This window comes from Bos indicus x Bos taurus, chromosome 14 (assembly GCF_003369695.1).
Source record: "Bos indicus x Bos taurus breed Angus x Brahman F1 hybrid chromosome 14, Bos_hybrid_MaternalHap_v2.0, whole genome shotgun sequence".
Lineage (NCBI taxonomy): Eukaryota > Metazoa > Chordata > Mammalia > Artiodactyla > Bovidae > Bos > Bos indicus x Bos taurus.
Window position 1 is genome coordinate 25,064,052 of NC_040089.1, and position 16,153 is coordinate 25,080,204.

At 45.7% G+C, this 16,153-nt stretch overlaps 2 protein-coding genes across 3 annotated transcripts in view; one reads left to right on the forward strand and one right to left on the reverse strand.

The window, feature by feature from the left end:
* The window catches only part of SDCBP (syndecan binding protein), a 34,440-nt gene extending 31,029 nt beyond the window's left edge, over positions 1-3,411 (forward strand). For both annotated transcript variants that reach the window (XM_027561030.1, XM_027561031.1), the window contains exons 7-9: positions 327-498; positions 1,182-1,273; positions 2,299-3,411. In XM_027561030.1, the coding sequence (XP_027416831.1) occupies positions 327-498; positions 1,182-1,273; positions 2,299-2,353 (319 nt within the window). In that variant the 3' untranslated portion in view covers positions 2,354-3,411. The remainder of the gene's footprint in view (positions 1-326; positions 499-1,181; positions 1,274-2,298) is intronic.
* Positions 3,412-3,936: 525 nt separating this feature from the next.
* NSMAF (neutral sphingomyelinase activation associated factor) overlaps positions 3,937-16,153 on the reverse strand; it is a 66,418-nt gene continuing 54,201 nt past the window's right edge. Inside the window, exons 22-31 of the mRNA XM_027561029.1 lie at positions 14,859-14,967; positions 13,111-13,169; positions 10,601-10,668; positions 9,724-9,791; positions 9,016-9,139; positions 7,654-7,737; positions 6,705-6,855; positions 5,989-6,091; positions 5,764-5,873; positions 3,937-4,625 (exon numbers count right to left, since the gene is read on the reverse strand). Coding sequence (XP_027416830.1) covers positions 4,531-4,625; positions 5,764-5,873; positions 5,989-6,091; positions 6,705-6,855; positions 7,654-7,737; positions 9,016-9,139; positions 9,724-9,791; positions 10,601-10,668; positions 13,111-13,169; positions 14,859-14,967 — 971 coding nt within the window. The 3' untranslated portion in view covers positions 3,937-4,530. The remainder of the gene's footprint in view (positions 4,626-5,763; positions 5,874-5,988; positions 6,092-6,704; positions 6,856-7,653; positions 7,738-9,015; positions 9,140-9,723; positions 9,792-10,600; positions 10,669-13,110; positions 13,170-14,858; positions 14,968-16,153) is intronic.

Genomic DNA, 16,153 nt, shown 5'->3' on the forward strand with positions numbered 1-16,153 from the left:
AAGAAAAATTAAGCTCCAGGAAATACTAAAAAGTTAATTCATTTTTAACACTGATTTTTGTTCAAACATAATGTTAAAGGAAAAAGCACATTGATAAACTGCATGAAGCATTGTGTTAATTCTTTGATACTTAAAAGAAGGAAATCTTGATTAGTTAGTCCAGCCATAATGGAGAGAATTTTTAAACTTTTACACAAGATGTACATACCAAGTAAAATAGTTTTGAAATAATTTATGGTAACAAAGTATCCAGTACAACATAGTGGAAATCCATTGAAATGTTTACCTTGGAATTACAATTTTAATTGAAACTGTTATGCTCACAGGCCCTTTGAACGGACAATTACCATGCATAAGGACAGTACTGGACACGTTGGCTTTGTTTTTAAAAATGGAAAAATCACATCCATTGTGAAAGACAGTTCTGCAGCTAGAAATGGTCTTCTCACGGAACATAACATCTGTGAGGTCAACGGACAGAACGTCATCGGACTGAAGGTCAGAGCAGAACTTACATCATATTGTTTAGTTTTAGAAGTTTCTTTTTCATTTGTGTTGTCGGGGTGGTGCTGTTATTGACCAAAATGGAGACATTCTTTGGGGCGCTGGCTGTGCCCTCATGTTAACCTCTAGAATTGTGGCCTCTGTATGGGTGAGATCTCTGAAGTCCCTTGAACTAGAATTCTGTGAAGACCTGGGCAGTGAAGATGTTGATGAGATTCTGAATGAATGGTTGCTTTTTTGTCCAATTGCTTTTTTTAGTCCAGGGGTTGTAGGAAATGAGTAATAGTTTATGGTCAAATTAGTACTTCATTTTTTATGGTTTACGCCCTCTACAAATTCCTAAATAGAACTATTTTGAGGTCTAAAGGTTTTCATTAAGAATTAATGTTAGCAGAGGGGTGTGGTAATATTGTATATGGGGGCAGTTATTTAATCTCTAGAAAAAGAATGCTTTGTTGGCTAATATATTCAATGTAGTTTACTGAATTTTGTTACCACTGATGAAGTTGTGATTCTAATGAATTAAAACTTGGTAAAGAAACTGGAAAAAATTTAAATACCAGGAGTTAGGATTTTAGAGACATTAGCAAAACCTCAGAACATATATATTTCTTTACCAAGAATAACTTAGTTTTATATTTAATAAAGTCTCTCAGAATTTTCGTTGTTTTCAACAGGACTCTCAGATCGCAGACATATTGTCCACAGCTGGAAATATAGTTACTATTACAATCATGCCTGCTTTTATCTTTGAACACATTATTAAACGGTAAGTAGAGAATTCTTTGACTTGATTCTGTGCTCATGTGATTTCATAGAGTCTCTGTACTTCTTTAATTCTCAAGCTTTTCAAACCTTTGGTTCTTTAGTGGATAACATTGGCATTATTTAGACATTTGAACATTTTGGAAGTCCTGGCTGGAAGCTGAGGAGAGAGAATAAAACAGGGGTGGCTGGGGCTGTCTGTCTGGTAGCATCTTACGTTCTGTCCTGGCTCAGCCAGCACAGTCCTTTCAGTATCTACCTGAAAGATAAATGATATTTAAAACATTAAAAAATGTAACTCCTGTAATGGAAATTTTGTTTACCCAGAAGCTGGAATAGAATGCAGCTAGCTCCTTTTGGGGGTTGTTGGGGGGAGAATTGTCAGGACTAATCCTTGAAGAGCTCACTTGTCTTAAATCAGTGATAGCCTCCCCACCGCCCCCCAACCCCCTACAAAAAAAACCCACACACCTTTCCCTCTGCTGCTGCTGCTAAGTCGCTTCAGCTGTGTCCGACTCTGTGCGACCCCAGAGACGGCAGCCCACCAGGCTCCCCCGTCCCTGGGTTTCTCCAGGCAAGAACAGTGGAGTGGGTTGCCATTTCCTTCTCCAGTGCATGAAAGTGAAAAGTGAATGTGAAGTCACTCAGTCGTGTCCGACTCTTAGCAACCCCATGAACTGCAGCTCACCAGGCTCCTCCATCCGTGGGATTTTCCAGGCAAGAGTACTGGAGTGAGGTGCCATTGCCTTCTCCCTCTAGTTCATAGCATTAATAGCATTGTCTTTTTTAACCATTCAGCCTTAACATATAAGGATTCAAGGACCTGTATCTTACTGGCCAGGATAGATAGCTTATTTGTAATCAGCTAGATTACCTGAGACCCTTAGAGCTGAACTCATTATAAAACCTGCTCCATTCCCACCTGATGCTAACAGTACTGAGTTTGAATTAGAGTTTTCTTGAATCATTGTAGCAGTTTTGAAAAAAGAAACCCAACCCTCAGTATCTAACAAAGGAACTGTCTTGTAGGATGGCGCCAAGCATTATGAAAAGCTTGATGGATCACACCATTCCTGAGGTTTAGAAGTCACGGCACAGTGGAAACTTCCCAGAAGTTCTCCCGTTTACGTCTCGGGCAACTGACCTTTCTATTATGCACCTGAAGCTTTCTAGGAGCCAGCGAGCATATGCTGCATGAGGACTTCCTGTCTTACAGTAGGGCTGGGAATCTTACTGTTCGATCCAGTATATCTTGTTCAGACATCAAGATAGTTGTAGCCTTACCCTGGTTTTACAGTTGAAAAGACTTTTACAGACTAGCTTCTTTACTGGAAACCTGATGCTTTCACAGCCTTGTGAGTAGAATGACTGCTCCAGGCTCAGCTCTGTTAGAACCATCACCTTGATATCAAGCAGTGCTTAGTTCTGTGCTGTATTTGCATTTTTACTGTCACCATAGTGCATTTAGAATTACTTTTCTTCAGTTCTATGTGTGTGTAACACCAGCTAAGTAACACTGGTTTCATTCCATGTAAGCATTATTAGACAGTGTGTGTAGCTGCAAGAGACTTATCGATTGTCATTACATTTTATCTACCTTCACTTAATACGCTTGAACTGTCGCCTTAACTAAGTTAAGCATCTAGAATAAAAGCCAAAATGTAACGATTGCTGCCTTTCTAAACCCAGACGCAGTTCTGCATTCGCCTGAGATGTGCACTGGCCCCGCGCAGCCTGACAGTACCTCCCGAGCTAGCACAGCTGCCGATGTGCATTTGAGACTTTCTAATCCTTCCTTGTGTAATGGAACTTCTTTCTTCTAAAAGTAACTGATATCACTTTTTGAGAAATGAAGCACTATATATTTAATGTAAAAATTCTTGTACTAAATAGAATGAACCTTGACTCTTCTTTTCATGTGTAGATTAAGTGGGCTAAGACCTGATTGTGGCATTTACACAGTATGTAACCTAGCTGCCCCTGGACGGTCTCAGGACACTGTCCTGGTCATGTGTTCCATTTCCTGCCTCCTCCCTGCTCAAAGAATGACACATTATCCTGATTTTTTTTTCCCCTCTCTTTGGCTTATGCCTATTCTATTTTAATTAAAAATGTATAAATAAAGTTAAGTTCTAGTCTGTCTGTTATTGCATCATTTGAAAATGTCAGGCTTGTAGGAGAGTCCTCTCCCAGAGTGGCTAACACCCAGGAGCCTGGGACAAGCCCTCTGTGCTGAGAGGCCCTGAGTGTCCAGAGAAGTACCTTCAGCCTGGAAGCCCAGACACACTGGAGGCCGAGCAGCAGGGCCTCAGCGAGCCTGTTGATTTTCCTGGCGACACCCAAGCCATGTTTAACATTCAGGATACACCAGTGGTTTTTAAGTAACAGAGAAAAATCTTACCTTGCATGCTTTCTGTGGTTCAGAGGTTGAATACAAAATAAATCAGTGCTACTGATTCATGGCTTATCTTGTGTGGAATTCAGAAAAGCCAGCCCACTCAGGTTTTTCAGTGATGATGTTCCTCGTTATCTGTCTGGACTTGGCTCTGAAGATAGTTCCAGAAGTACAGGATTACACAGTACTAAGGATGGTTTTCTAGAAGGATCAACATTTGAAGTACCTAGTACTTTGTGCCAAGTTATTTAAATAAGAAAATGAGAATTTCATTACAGAAAAATATTTTTAATGTCATAGAAAAGATGAGCATTTAACAGCCATAATGAAATAAACCATTCCTATACACAGTAAACTGTTATAAGAACTGCTAATCCTTGCCCAGGTTCTCAGAATCTGGGGCTAGCAGGTAATAGAAAGTGACCACTCCATGAAAACACACATCCCAATCCAGCGGGCATGCCACAAGTGTGTCAATTAGACAGAGTGACTTGGCAACAGCGGAGAATACTCAGGTTTTCTTGCAAAGTCCTTAAACTGTTCAGTGCTTTCGGGAGGTTTCCCCCAGCTGGTTTAGTTATCTTTCAGCTGCTCTTTGACCCAGACTCGCTTTCTGATCGTCATAACCTGGGACAACCGCCTGCCTCACAGATGTTCCCTCCCCAAATCTCCCACATCCTTGTCCGCCTTCGAGGATGACAACTAACAGCTTTCAATGAAGTCACCATGATTTATCAAGTCTAAAACCACAAATTTCTCATGTGGTGAAATTTGTAATTACTGTAATTGCACATTCACCAATTCCTTTAAAAGTTTGGTTTAAAAGTACATTAAATAGAGTTCAAAAACATTCGAGGAAAAGGCACTTAATACTGCAACTTCCAGAACATAATTTGTCTGTCTTCCCCTCCTGTGATGACGCTGCTGCACTGTTCGTTCATCCACATACACGTCACGGCACCTGCGAGGCGAGACACGGGGTTAGGGTGAGCTGCCCAGCTGCCACCACATCGTCTTGTCCTTTGAAACAACCTTTGCCTGAACTCAAGTGCTTAGGACAGGGAACTTGGGAAGACTAGGAGACCACGCAGATGTAAAGCTACAGCTAAAACAGCTGGGAGTCACAGGTGTGTAACATACAAATATTACACCTACAACAAGTCAGGTATCATGAGGGACAAGTGGGGAACTGGTGTGAGTGTGCTGATTTCCGTTCCTATCAGGTGAGCGGAGGAAGGCAGGCACAGACCTCACTTGAATGTACAGTGTTGAGAAGAAATGACCACACAGCAGTGACGGTGGGAAGCGGACGAAGGTGGGCTGTCAACAGTTACTTGTAAGCATCGACCCAAGAATTAACTGTCCTCCAAATGCTCAAAGGGCAAACTTGAAAATGTAAAGAAAACTAAGAAGCCAACAGGCAGAAGGACACAGACGTACACAAGAAAACATCCTTGGATAATAGACACGCCAGGTCACCAGCTGGAGAAGTCCTCCAAGGAGGGGACCTGGGAGGTGGAAGTCACTGGGAGCAAGACTGTTTTCTCTGTAACTTATTATTATTTTTTTTTGGTGACAAGGCATGCAGGATCTTAGTTCCTGGACCAGGATTGAACCTGTGCCCCATGTGGCAGAACCACTGAGTCCTAACCACTGGACACCAGGGAAGTTGGCCTGTTTTTTAAAAACTTATTTGGGTCACAGTTGAAGCATGTGGGCTCTATTCCCTGACCAGGAATCGAACCTGGTCCCTCTGCGTTCTCTTAGCCACTGAACCACTAAGAAAGTTGCTTTTATATATATCTAAAAAAATCTCTATGCATGTGTTAAAAAAATCTATACCTTTTACTTTTTTTTCCTCTCTATATAGAAGTTAATGTAAAAACTTTCCATTTTGGAGTCAAATGTCTGCCAACACAGATCTAAATCCTGAAAGAACCGAGAGATTCAGGTGGCCAGGCTGGCCAGGACCTGGAGGGGAACGTTCACAGCACAGAGGTCCCTGGGGGCTTGTAACCTGCGAAGAGCGTGTTCTCTGGTGGGAAAGGAGGCACTGGAGCATGTAGGGAGAAGAGGCAGGTCAGCGGGAGACACCTTACCCGCGTGGCCCTGGATCCTCTTGCTGACCCTTCCCCCAAGGAGGTCCCAGACGAGCAGCTCCCCAGACTGACTCCCAGATACGACGGAGTTTCCATCCCAGAGAAAGCACCTGCAAGAAGGATTTGGAAGTCATCCCTCGTCAGGAAGGAAGGGCTAGAGCAGGCCCAGAGTGGTGACTGCGAGCCTGTCTGTAAACGTCTTCATCATGAGTAACCCGAGAGTACCTCTGGGGCTCGTCCGCAGTCACAGAAGAGATGAGCATTCCTGTCTGCACGTCGATAACGTTCAGACGGCTGTCAGCTCCTGTGCTCAGGACGTGGCGACTGTCTGCAACACGGGGCAGGACAGGGTGCAGGTTACGGCTTTAGACCATCTGAGATTTCACTTCTGAGTCCAGGAGCCCAGTGTTCACGTGAGTTATTTGTTGTATTAACCAATGAGGACTAACCTCTCTGTGAAAAGCTTCTGTGTTTAAGGCACTGGGCTGATGACCCTTTGGTGTGAATTCATAAATTAATTTCTCCAGTGATTTGAGCAATTAACAAGAATATCCGATACAGCTTTTCTAATAGGTACACATGCTATATGCACTGTGTTCTCCCACAAAGCAGCCTTAACCCACAGGCAAAACCCCTTTTATCAGCAAATAGCATTTTTGTCATTTAGTTGTTCAGTCATGTCTAACTATTTGTGACCCCATGGACTGTAGCCTGCCAGGCTCCTCTGTCCATGGGATTCTCCAGGCAAGAATACTGGAGTGGGTTGCCATTTCCTTCTCCAGGGGAATCTTCCTGACCCAGGGATCGAACCTGCATCTCCTGCATTGGCAGGCTGATTCTTTACCACTGAGCCTCCTGGAAAACTGTGTTTACATTCTTATTTATTTCAAAATAGTAATTCCAGTTCCCCTGGTATCATCTGTATTAAAAAAGGATGCTACCTGGGCTGAAAGCAGTGTCGCCCACAGTCCCCTCATGACATGGAATCTGGTGTAACAGGGTGGCCGTGGTGAGGTCCCAGATGGTCAGTGTGCCTTCCTTGGTGCCCGAGGCCAGCAGTGTGCCGGCAGCGTTCAAACTGATCGTATCCACCTGGAGAAGGAAGCACACGCAGTAGTCCATCAGAGCCACGGTCATGAAGCTGTGTTTCTCAGCCCGTTCTTTCAGCACCACCTATTTACAAGTGAAATCTTCATAGGCCAGTGACTACAATGAAGTGTTACTGGAAAATGCTGTTTGACAAAGAGCCTAAAATTGACCGACTCAGAATAGTGACTCCATGCGTGACAAGTGGCAGGGCATGCCAGGCTGCCTGAAGCACAGGGGCTCCATGAGGATGTGGGGGGTTTGGGGGAACTGGGGAATCTCAAGGTTGGCTAAACTACATCCTGTATAAATATTCCTCAACCCTGGTTATTCTGCTGACCATGAAGATCAGGCAACAGTTCACAGCCTAGAGGGAAGACAATACCACAGGCCTCAGTGCCAGATGCAGCCATGCCCATGAGGAGACGAACCGAGTGAAGAGGGTGAGGTGCCAGCTGAGTTCTGCCCCTGCTGCGAGCACAGGGCCGTGTAGACACGTCGGTGTCCTCACCCTAGACAGACAGCTTCTTCCACTTAAGGTGTCAGAAACACATCCGGTTGCCCAAATAGTTTGAGGATACCCAGATATTCAATGCCATGCTAGGAAACTGGTCTTGTGGAAATCTGGCTGGAGGGCAGCCAATTCTTAAACAGCAAAACAGGGAAAAACAGGCACAGTGGACTTGGAAACCCAAAGGATCAACTTGAACTGACAGCCCCCGTGCTCTCTTCCAGTGAGCAAAATAAAAGATCAAGCCAAGAACCCGCTTCCCCTGGTGGTTTCCGCTGGGCCCAGGTACTCACGCTGACGTCGTGCTCCAGCTCAGCCAGCAGCTCAAAGTGCTGTTTCCTGGCACACGGCATCTCTGCGGGGACCCCGGACCACACCTGGGATGGGATGCATCGCAGAACACTTCCTTTAAGAGCACTGCTAATGCGCAGCAAACACTCTCCTGACTGACCAACTCCCACTTAATAGCTCCCAACAAAACGAAGCGTCTTAAGGCTGTTTCTCTGGCCTGTGCCTGCACTCTTAACTCTGCCATCGTGCTTCCTGAGGGTCTGCTGTGCCCGGGTCTGCTCCACCCCTTGCACTTACTGTTGTGACTTAAGTACTTTGTGAACTAAAATTGAAGTGCAGAAGTGTAGTCATGTCTATTAAGGTTTTGAGTGCTCAGTCGTGTCTGACTCTTTGCAACCCTGTGGACTGTAGCCCACCAGGCTCCTCTGTCCATGGGATTCCCCAGGCAAGAATACTGGAGTGGGTTGCCATTCCCTTCTCCAGGGGATCTTCTCAACCCAGGGATCGAACCCACGTCTCACGTCTCTTGCATTGGCAGGTGTATTCTTTACCACTAGCACCACCTAGGAAGCCCCATTAAGGTTTTGAGAAAACTCAAAAAGGCAAATTGCCAAAAAAATTTAGTGGCTCAGATGATTAGGCATCTGTCTACAATGTGGGAGACCCGGGTTCGATCCCTGGGTCGGGAAGATCCCCTGGAGAAGGAAATGGCAATCCACTACAGTACTCCTGGAAAATCCCATGGACAGGGGAGCCTGGTAGGCTCCATGGGGTCGCAAAGAGTCGGACACGACTGAGTGACTTGACTTTACATGTAGGCAAGAAAATTTACCAACAAAAGTGCCCCCTCTGGGGGAAGCAGAAATGATGCAAAACTTGAAGGAATTCTAATGGTTTTAGGTTCTTGCTTTCTGTTTACATAAAAGCAAACTGGAAACCAAGGATGATGAATGCTGCTGTGGTTCATGCAGCAAAGTTGTGCAAGATTTCAGAGAAAAGGCCAAGTGCGGCCCTGTATCAGTAACGATGAAGGAGTGTGTCTGTATTTTTCAACGATTCTCCACTTATTTTGATACTTTCTGATTCACTGGTCAACTGCTAGCTCACAGCTGCATGAGCTCAGATGGGCCGCTGCGTGTTTCTCTAATGAACCACTAGACCCCCAGTGGAGCGCACAGGGCAAGCTCAGGAAAACATCTCCCCACACTGCACACTAAACACACGAAGGGGATAACCTCCATATCCTTCCATACCACTCTATGAAAAGCAGTGAAAAAGTGACTGAACACATCAACAGCAGGGAGTTGAATGGCTTATACTATTTATATTATCCAAACATTTTAATCTAGAAATTATATATAAACCTTCACAGTAGAGTCCCACGATGCAGAATACAGCCTGTTGTCATGCCAACAGATCTTACTAACAGCATCATCATGTCCCATTAATGTGTCCTGGCGTCTTCCAAATGCTATGGAATAAAAATAGCTAAAAGATAATGAGAATTATTAAGACAGCATTCCAGCTCAATGTTAAGATTCTTAAACACATTTTCAAGAAGCATCAGATTGTTTAATTCTACGCTCACTATGGCCCACTGGAATTACAAATCATTTGTTCTCATGTTATCAAACCAAATACTTAAAATGTGAATTTAAAACTAGAAATTTCTGGGTCTGGCTCATCTGTGTTTTCCCCTCAATTTAAAAACTTAGAGAAAAATAGAATCCAACTGGAGAAATTATTAAAGTCAAATAATGTCTGACTCTTTTGTGACCCCTTAGACTATATCCCACCAGACTCCTCTGTCCATGGGATTCTCCAGGCAAGACTACTGGAGTGGGTTGCCATTTCCTTCTCCAGGGGATCCTCCTGGACCAGGGATTGAACTCATATCTCCTGCATTGCAGGCAGATTCTTTACCACTGAGCTGCCAAAGAATCACATTCAAGTCCAACCATCCTCGTCCGTTCCCTGTTGAAAACAGTGAGGGAGCCCGTGCTCCCCTCCCTCAGGTCCACATAGGGGGCTACATGGCGTGGGGAGTGAGGGAGGGGCCCGCAGATACATACACGTTATTATCCCAGGAAGAGCTTATGACAGTGGCGTCTCCCGGTAAAAGCAAACAGGATGATAAAGCCTGAAATACAAGTGACTCACCATTAATAATTTACAAAAATTAAATGACTCCTTAATGTGATAAAACTATCTGACAAGTTCCCCCCAAAATTAACCCCCAATTCTGGTTATGTTGGTCTTCCTCATATTCATGAAGTTTCTCTTCATCTGGCTAATTCCAGATGCCTCGTTTCCTCCCAAATGTAGAAAAGTGAAAGTGGGTCGAGTGTGCAAGGATCTAGCGTGATGGTTCTCATGGGGTCCAGGCGCCCTCACTGCCCTGGGCTGAGGGACCCCTGCTTACATCAGAGTCGGGGGGGTGCAGGTAGGGACTGTCCTTAAGAATCCCAACACCCACTCTGGGTTACAGACTCAGGTGGGGAAGGAAAACTTCTAAAATCTTTAGGGAATTTCAAAATCTTTCGGATGCTTTACATCAACAATAAAATGTGTTTTTTTTTTTTTGCAGAAGAACTGACTTTCTAGTATTAGATATCAACTTAGAAATGCATTAAAAGTTATATAAGTGGCACACATACATTTAGTCTGACAGTTCCAAAAAAGGCATGATCTGTTGAGAATTCTACTGGATAGCAATGTAAGCTTTCTAGGCTACAAATAAAACCACGATAACACGAGAAAGAGGTAACCTGAAAATTTTCTGATTTAATTTACAAGGCATCTACCTAAGGCATTCTGTAGCTACCACACAGAAATAAACCCAATTATCTGGGAAGAAACAAATGTCGTGTGTGTGTGTGTGTATAAAGCAAACTGCTCCATGAATTTCCACCATAACACTGATACAAAATGAAAACGAACTCAACTCACCATATTTGAGAATGATATGCTTCTCTGTAGCATCCTGGATTCTTTGGAAAACATCTTCAAGGTGGAATCTAATTTAACAACAACAAAACAAACGCATCAGAAAGGCTTCCTGACCCTTAGACATGACCAGCACGTGCTGAGGTAATGGGCAAGGTGACCGAGGGCTGGGTCCCCCACGAGGACTCTCTAGTCTGTGAAGTCTATGACCTATGGCGCCATGACGAGGAGGTCAACTGAGAGCCATGACCAGAGGCAGAGTTAAACCTAATAACTGATAAGACTCTAAAGTTACACATGAGGAAAAGACAAATTTTAATATTAAAGAAAACCAAAAGATCTTGGCAATGTAAGGTTTTTTTTTTGCCTTTTTTTTTAAGTAGCCACATTATAGAGTGATGTACTGCGGGCTTCCCAGGGGGCTCAGTGGTAAAGAATCTGCCTGCCAACGCAGGAGACCCCAGTTTGATCCCTGGGTTGGGAAGATCCTCTGGAGGAGGAAATGGCAACCCACTCCAGTATTCTTGTCTGGAAAATTTCATGGACAGAAGCGTCTGGCGGGCTACAGTCCATGGGGGTCACAAGGAGTCAGACACGACTGACTGACTAAACAGCAACCCTAGTGCTGCATTAGCATTTACGGAAGAGAAACACTAACTTTCTAAATAATAAACTGGGGATTAAAATGTCCAAGCTTTTTAATTTTCTTGCCTAACAGAAGCTTTAGAAGTGCATCAAGGTTACCTCTTAAATAAGACTGCAAATTGCAACGTGCTCCAAACACCCATATTTGAAATATGCAACAATATGTTTCCCAACTTGAAAACATACAAATGATAAATAAAAGGTGAGATGAGCTTTAAATCATTTCTTCTTTATAGCACAATCTAATATTTCAACCTACTTTTTGCCAACACCACATGCAGAAGTGTGCTGGGGTGTCAGACAGGAAACTGCCAGCTAGCCTGGCATGTGAAGATGCTTTCTCAACATCAGAGGGTCCCCTCGTTCTGGGGGTGACCACGCCAGAGGCTGCCACAAGTGGGTCTCCCAGATGATGGGATCGCCTGTGGGGTTGCCCACACTCCTAGATACACACACCTCTGATGAAAAGCTACAACTCCAGGGTGACCGTCAGGGTACATGTAAGTCAGTAATACACATGGAAATATAAATGCACACAGATCAGCAATATGAGCTATTAATAGTGAAGAAACAAACAGAAAATAACAAAAGCTTTTGATTAAAAAGGATGTTGGCAGGTTCACAAAGAAGCCATAGGCTTCATAAGCCTCAGAGGTTTAAAGCCTTGATGCCTGTAAAACTCATGGTTTACAAGGTCAGACAAGTACAGGGAACCTAAGGATTTAACAAACAAACCCAGCTAAGAACGCAGGCTTTGCTAAAAAATAAGGGTTTTTGTCTGGTGTGATGACGGCAGACTGGGGGGACTGGAACCCTGGCCGAGCGTGCCGACTTCCTCCCGTGAGCATTGCCATCTGGCCGCCCCCAGCATGGCCCGTGCACACTGCAGGCGCACTCCCTGGTCCACCGTAGGATCCCTTTCTGGGCTTTGTGGAAACTCTATTTTATGAAATCCAAGGTTGCATTTGACAGAGAAAGGAATGACATGCCAAGGAATGAAAGCCATGGTCCCAGGATCTGAGACCAGCAGCTCTGACCTACTGGAGCGGTGTGGCTGCACAGAATCTGGCCTCAGCTTAATGGAAGAAAAGCAGAATTTCCTATGATGAAGACTGAAGCACAGGTAGGTGGTCAGTTACCGCTACAAACTCTGTCCAAACCAGGCATCTCAAAGTCCATGAGGGGCAGCTAAGCTCTTCCCCTCTCATCTCCTATCCCTCCTGAGCACCTGCCACAATTCAAATGGGACGCAGATGAGACATGCATCAGTTAATGGCATGTCGTGTAGACTTCCAGGAAAAACAAAGCTGTGGCTAGCAGGAAAAGCCCAAGGCTGAGCCCCTTTTTAGGATGAAAACAGTGAAGTTCTCGTGTGTCACTAAGATACAGTTACCAGACTATCAACCAGCCGGCGCAGGGCTTCTGCAGGATTCTGACAATGTACAGGCACATTAACAGCGTTTGAATTAGATTTTTGAACTTAACCCTACAATCAACACCTAATCAAAAAACCGAATTCATACACTACACACCGAGTGACAGAGTGGAAAACACAATCGCACGTCTGCCCCCGCGTGCTGCTGTGCTGCCTCAGGTCAAGCCCTCGCGCCCCAGGGAGGGACAGGCCCGCCGCACACTCTTGCTGCCCCGCCCCTTAAAATTCTAGGAAGCTTATCAGCAATAGAAAGGCATTTTCCACTGTCGTTTTTGGCAAATGAACACTGAGATTTTACGTATTATACCACAAACTAACTGCCCAAATTTTACGTGCCGGTGACACAGCAGGTACAGTCCTGGACTGAGAGACGACGGGACACTTGGACGCTTTATGACTCAAGATAACCCAGCTTTCAGGTAGGAAAACACACCTTGTGAGGTTGTGAAGATGGACGACCCATTGCGGGACACGGCTATTCCAGTGACTGCCCTGTCGGAAAACAAAGTGTCGTGAATTACCATCAACCATGTGCTTGGACGCCAGCGTCCTACAAAAGGCCCTGATTTGAGTGAAAATTCCTGTGACTGTTTTCTTCACAGCATGACTGCTGGACCCATCCCACCTTCCACAAGGCATTAGCAAGTCATGGCTCGGCAATTCCTAATTCTGTTCTGGCGACGCCTATGGCTGGAAAACACCCCCACTCATAGCTCCCAGGCCGCCCTGCGGGAAGGCTGCCCCAAGTCTGCCCACTAGAGAACCAGTGACGCTCGCTGACCACCACGGAAACGCCTCCGTGTGGTCATTTCACTTGCTTGGTCACTTAGCATCTGTTCCATGATGATGCTGTTTGGTCCTGAGAAGGGCTGGGACCCTCTGCTGCAATGCTGGTACCTGGACAAACATCTCCTCCAACAACAAAATGCAAAGAAACTATAACGGACTAAAAATAACTGTGTGCCTGGGCAGCTAGGGCAAATTATGGACAAGAAGATAGAAAAAGATAAAAAAAAATCTGATGCTAGTTCTGAAAAGCTGGGAGCAAAAGCAGGGGACTGCGCATGTCCCCTGCACACAGCACCCAAGGGGTAGAGCAACCACATATGCCACCCCTCTGGCCCGACCCCTGGACCCAGCCCTACCCTCACTCCACTTAAGGAACCAGCTCGCCCCTCCTCGTGGAGCAAGCAAGGGAACCTGCTGCTTGTTCCTGCTCCCTCTGCTGCAGCCGGGGCCCCAACAAAGCCTCGCCAGAATTTCCTGTCTGGCCTCTGATCAATGTCTACAGATCGAGGGGGTCAAGAACCCAGGTCAGTATCAGTCCCAGCAGGTCCTCTTCAAGTTTCCCTCATGTCTTCATGGCCTCAGGTGTCGAGGCCCCTTTCTACCTGCTGTTTAGAAAGGGTGATGAGGGATAGCCAGTGTTACAAGGAATAAGGGGGACCCACAGGTTTCTTTGCAGGAAGCCATGCTCTGACTGGGGGCTGTGGATCGGACGGGGACAGGCCTGTTCCGTTCCACCCATAACCAGGTGTACATGGCATCAAGCGTCAGACAGGGCATCGGTGGCCCTGGAGCAGGACGTGGGGCCTCCTCCCAGCCTGAGTTTTCTTCTCTGGAGCAGGACGGGTCAGCGAGGTCAGTGCTTCCCAACCTTCCCACCGAGTCCATCACCACCCCTGCAGACAGGGGCCTCAGATGCTCACGACCCCTTTGGGGCCAACGCAAGCCTGATTTGGGGGAGGGCGTTTAAAAAAAATTCTTATGAACTTTGCAACGCGCTCTCTCTCCATGTATGCACACACGTTTTTCATTTTTTAAAAAGGACACATTTTCTCAGATGATAACAGTAAATGTGACACATGGGGGAGATATATCCTGTTTCTCAAGAACTTCACACCGTCGGACTCGAGGGCCGTGAGCCTGTCTGAGGAGCACCCAGCCACCTGCCATCAGTATATCCGTCTGTGCTCCAGAACGATCGATGGCCGAAACAACACACACCCACCGTCTGTGCCACACTGACCCCGGGTGGCTGGTCCCTGTGGACGGTGTAGGGGGATAAAAACCAACCAAGACAGCTTTGAATGACAACGGCCCCCCGTGACTCAGCTTAACCTGGCTTCAGCCCAGGCCGAGACCCCACCGTGCGCACGGCCAGTGCAGACACACTCTTACTCTTTGTGGATTCTGTGTTGCTCCTGGGGCTCTAGCCGGGCGATGTTACTCCAGGCCAGGGTTCTGCTCTCTTCTGTCAGGTCTTCAAAAGACTCTTCGCCTGGAGAGACTACATTAAATTGCAACTCAGTCAACTAAGCTTCTAACCAGCATTGGAGACAAGTGTCAGAGTCTCAAGAATTTCCATTAAAATCAAACAACTAAGAGCAAAACACCCACCGAAAAAGAACGACTTTGAAATGCACTTGTTAGACAGCTCCATGTTAGTGAAGGGAAAGAGAATCAGGTGTATGATCTAAATAAAACATCATTTGAAGATTAAGAAGTATCTTTGACTACTAAAGCCTTCGTGCACTTTTAGCAATGTCTGCAGAGTTTTCACTCAACCCTGAAGCTGGGAACTTCAGGAAACACGGCACTGAATAACCATTTCCTTGTCAGCAATCTTTTCAAAAACCTGCCAGTTCCCTAACAACACTGCAGGGTTTTGGTTTCGGTTTTGAGCAGGAGAAAGAAGAGATGAAACCAGCTACTACCACCCTCTTGGGCTGGACTAGCTAAGCCATCCCTTTGCTTCTGTTTTGAGAAGGGCTGGAACAATTTCGCTTTTGAGAAAATCCCCGTGGATGGGTCTGGTGATTAAACTGAGCATGGGTTCAAGGGCATCACGAGATAATCCCATGGTCTTCATGACTCAACCCGTGGAGCTTTCTCTCTCAGGTCACAAGACTGCGGGCAGCTGGACCGCTGAGCCGAGCAGGTCCCAAGTGTATGGCCTGGGGAGCCTGGACGTGCCAGGGACAGAATGTAGAACTGGGAGATGACAAGCAGCCCAACCACTCCGCTCCCAAGGTCCACGCAGGGTTGGATTCCTGGGAGCCTGGGGGTCTGAGGCCGTTTTATGTGAAATGTACAACGTGGATAACTGGATGAAGGGACTCATTCTTTCTTCCCTTTCTAAATACCAGCCGTGAGAACAGGGTCAGGTTCATCTTACCACCTGGCACAGAGGCTCTGTAAATGTCTGTCAAATAACTGAATAAAAAACCAGAATCGAATAAACAGAGCACCCTGCACTGAAGATCTGTACGTGGGGGTGGAAAAACAGGGATGTTGGAAGTCACTCCTGGGACAGGGCTAGGTGACCCTGTTAACAGCAGCCACAGCCAGGACAGATCAACATGAAAACATGAATGGCTAAGAATCAGAGGCCAACTTGGAAAACAACAGAAAAGAAAGAACAACAACAAACGCTGCCAGGTTGCATTAAATTACCAGAAACTAAAAGTGAGTTG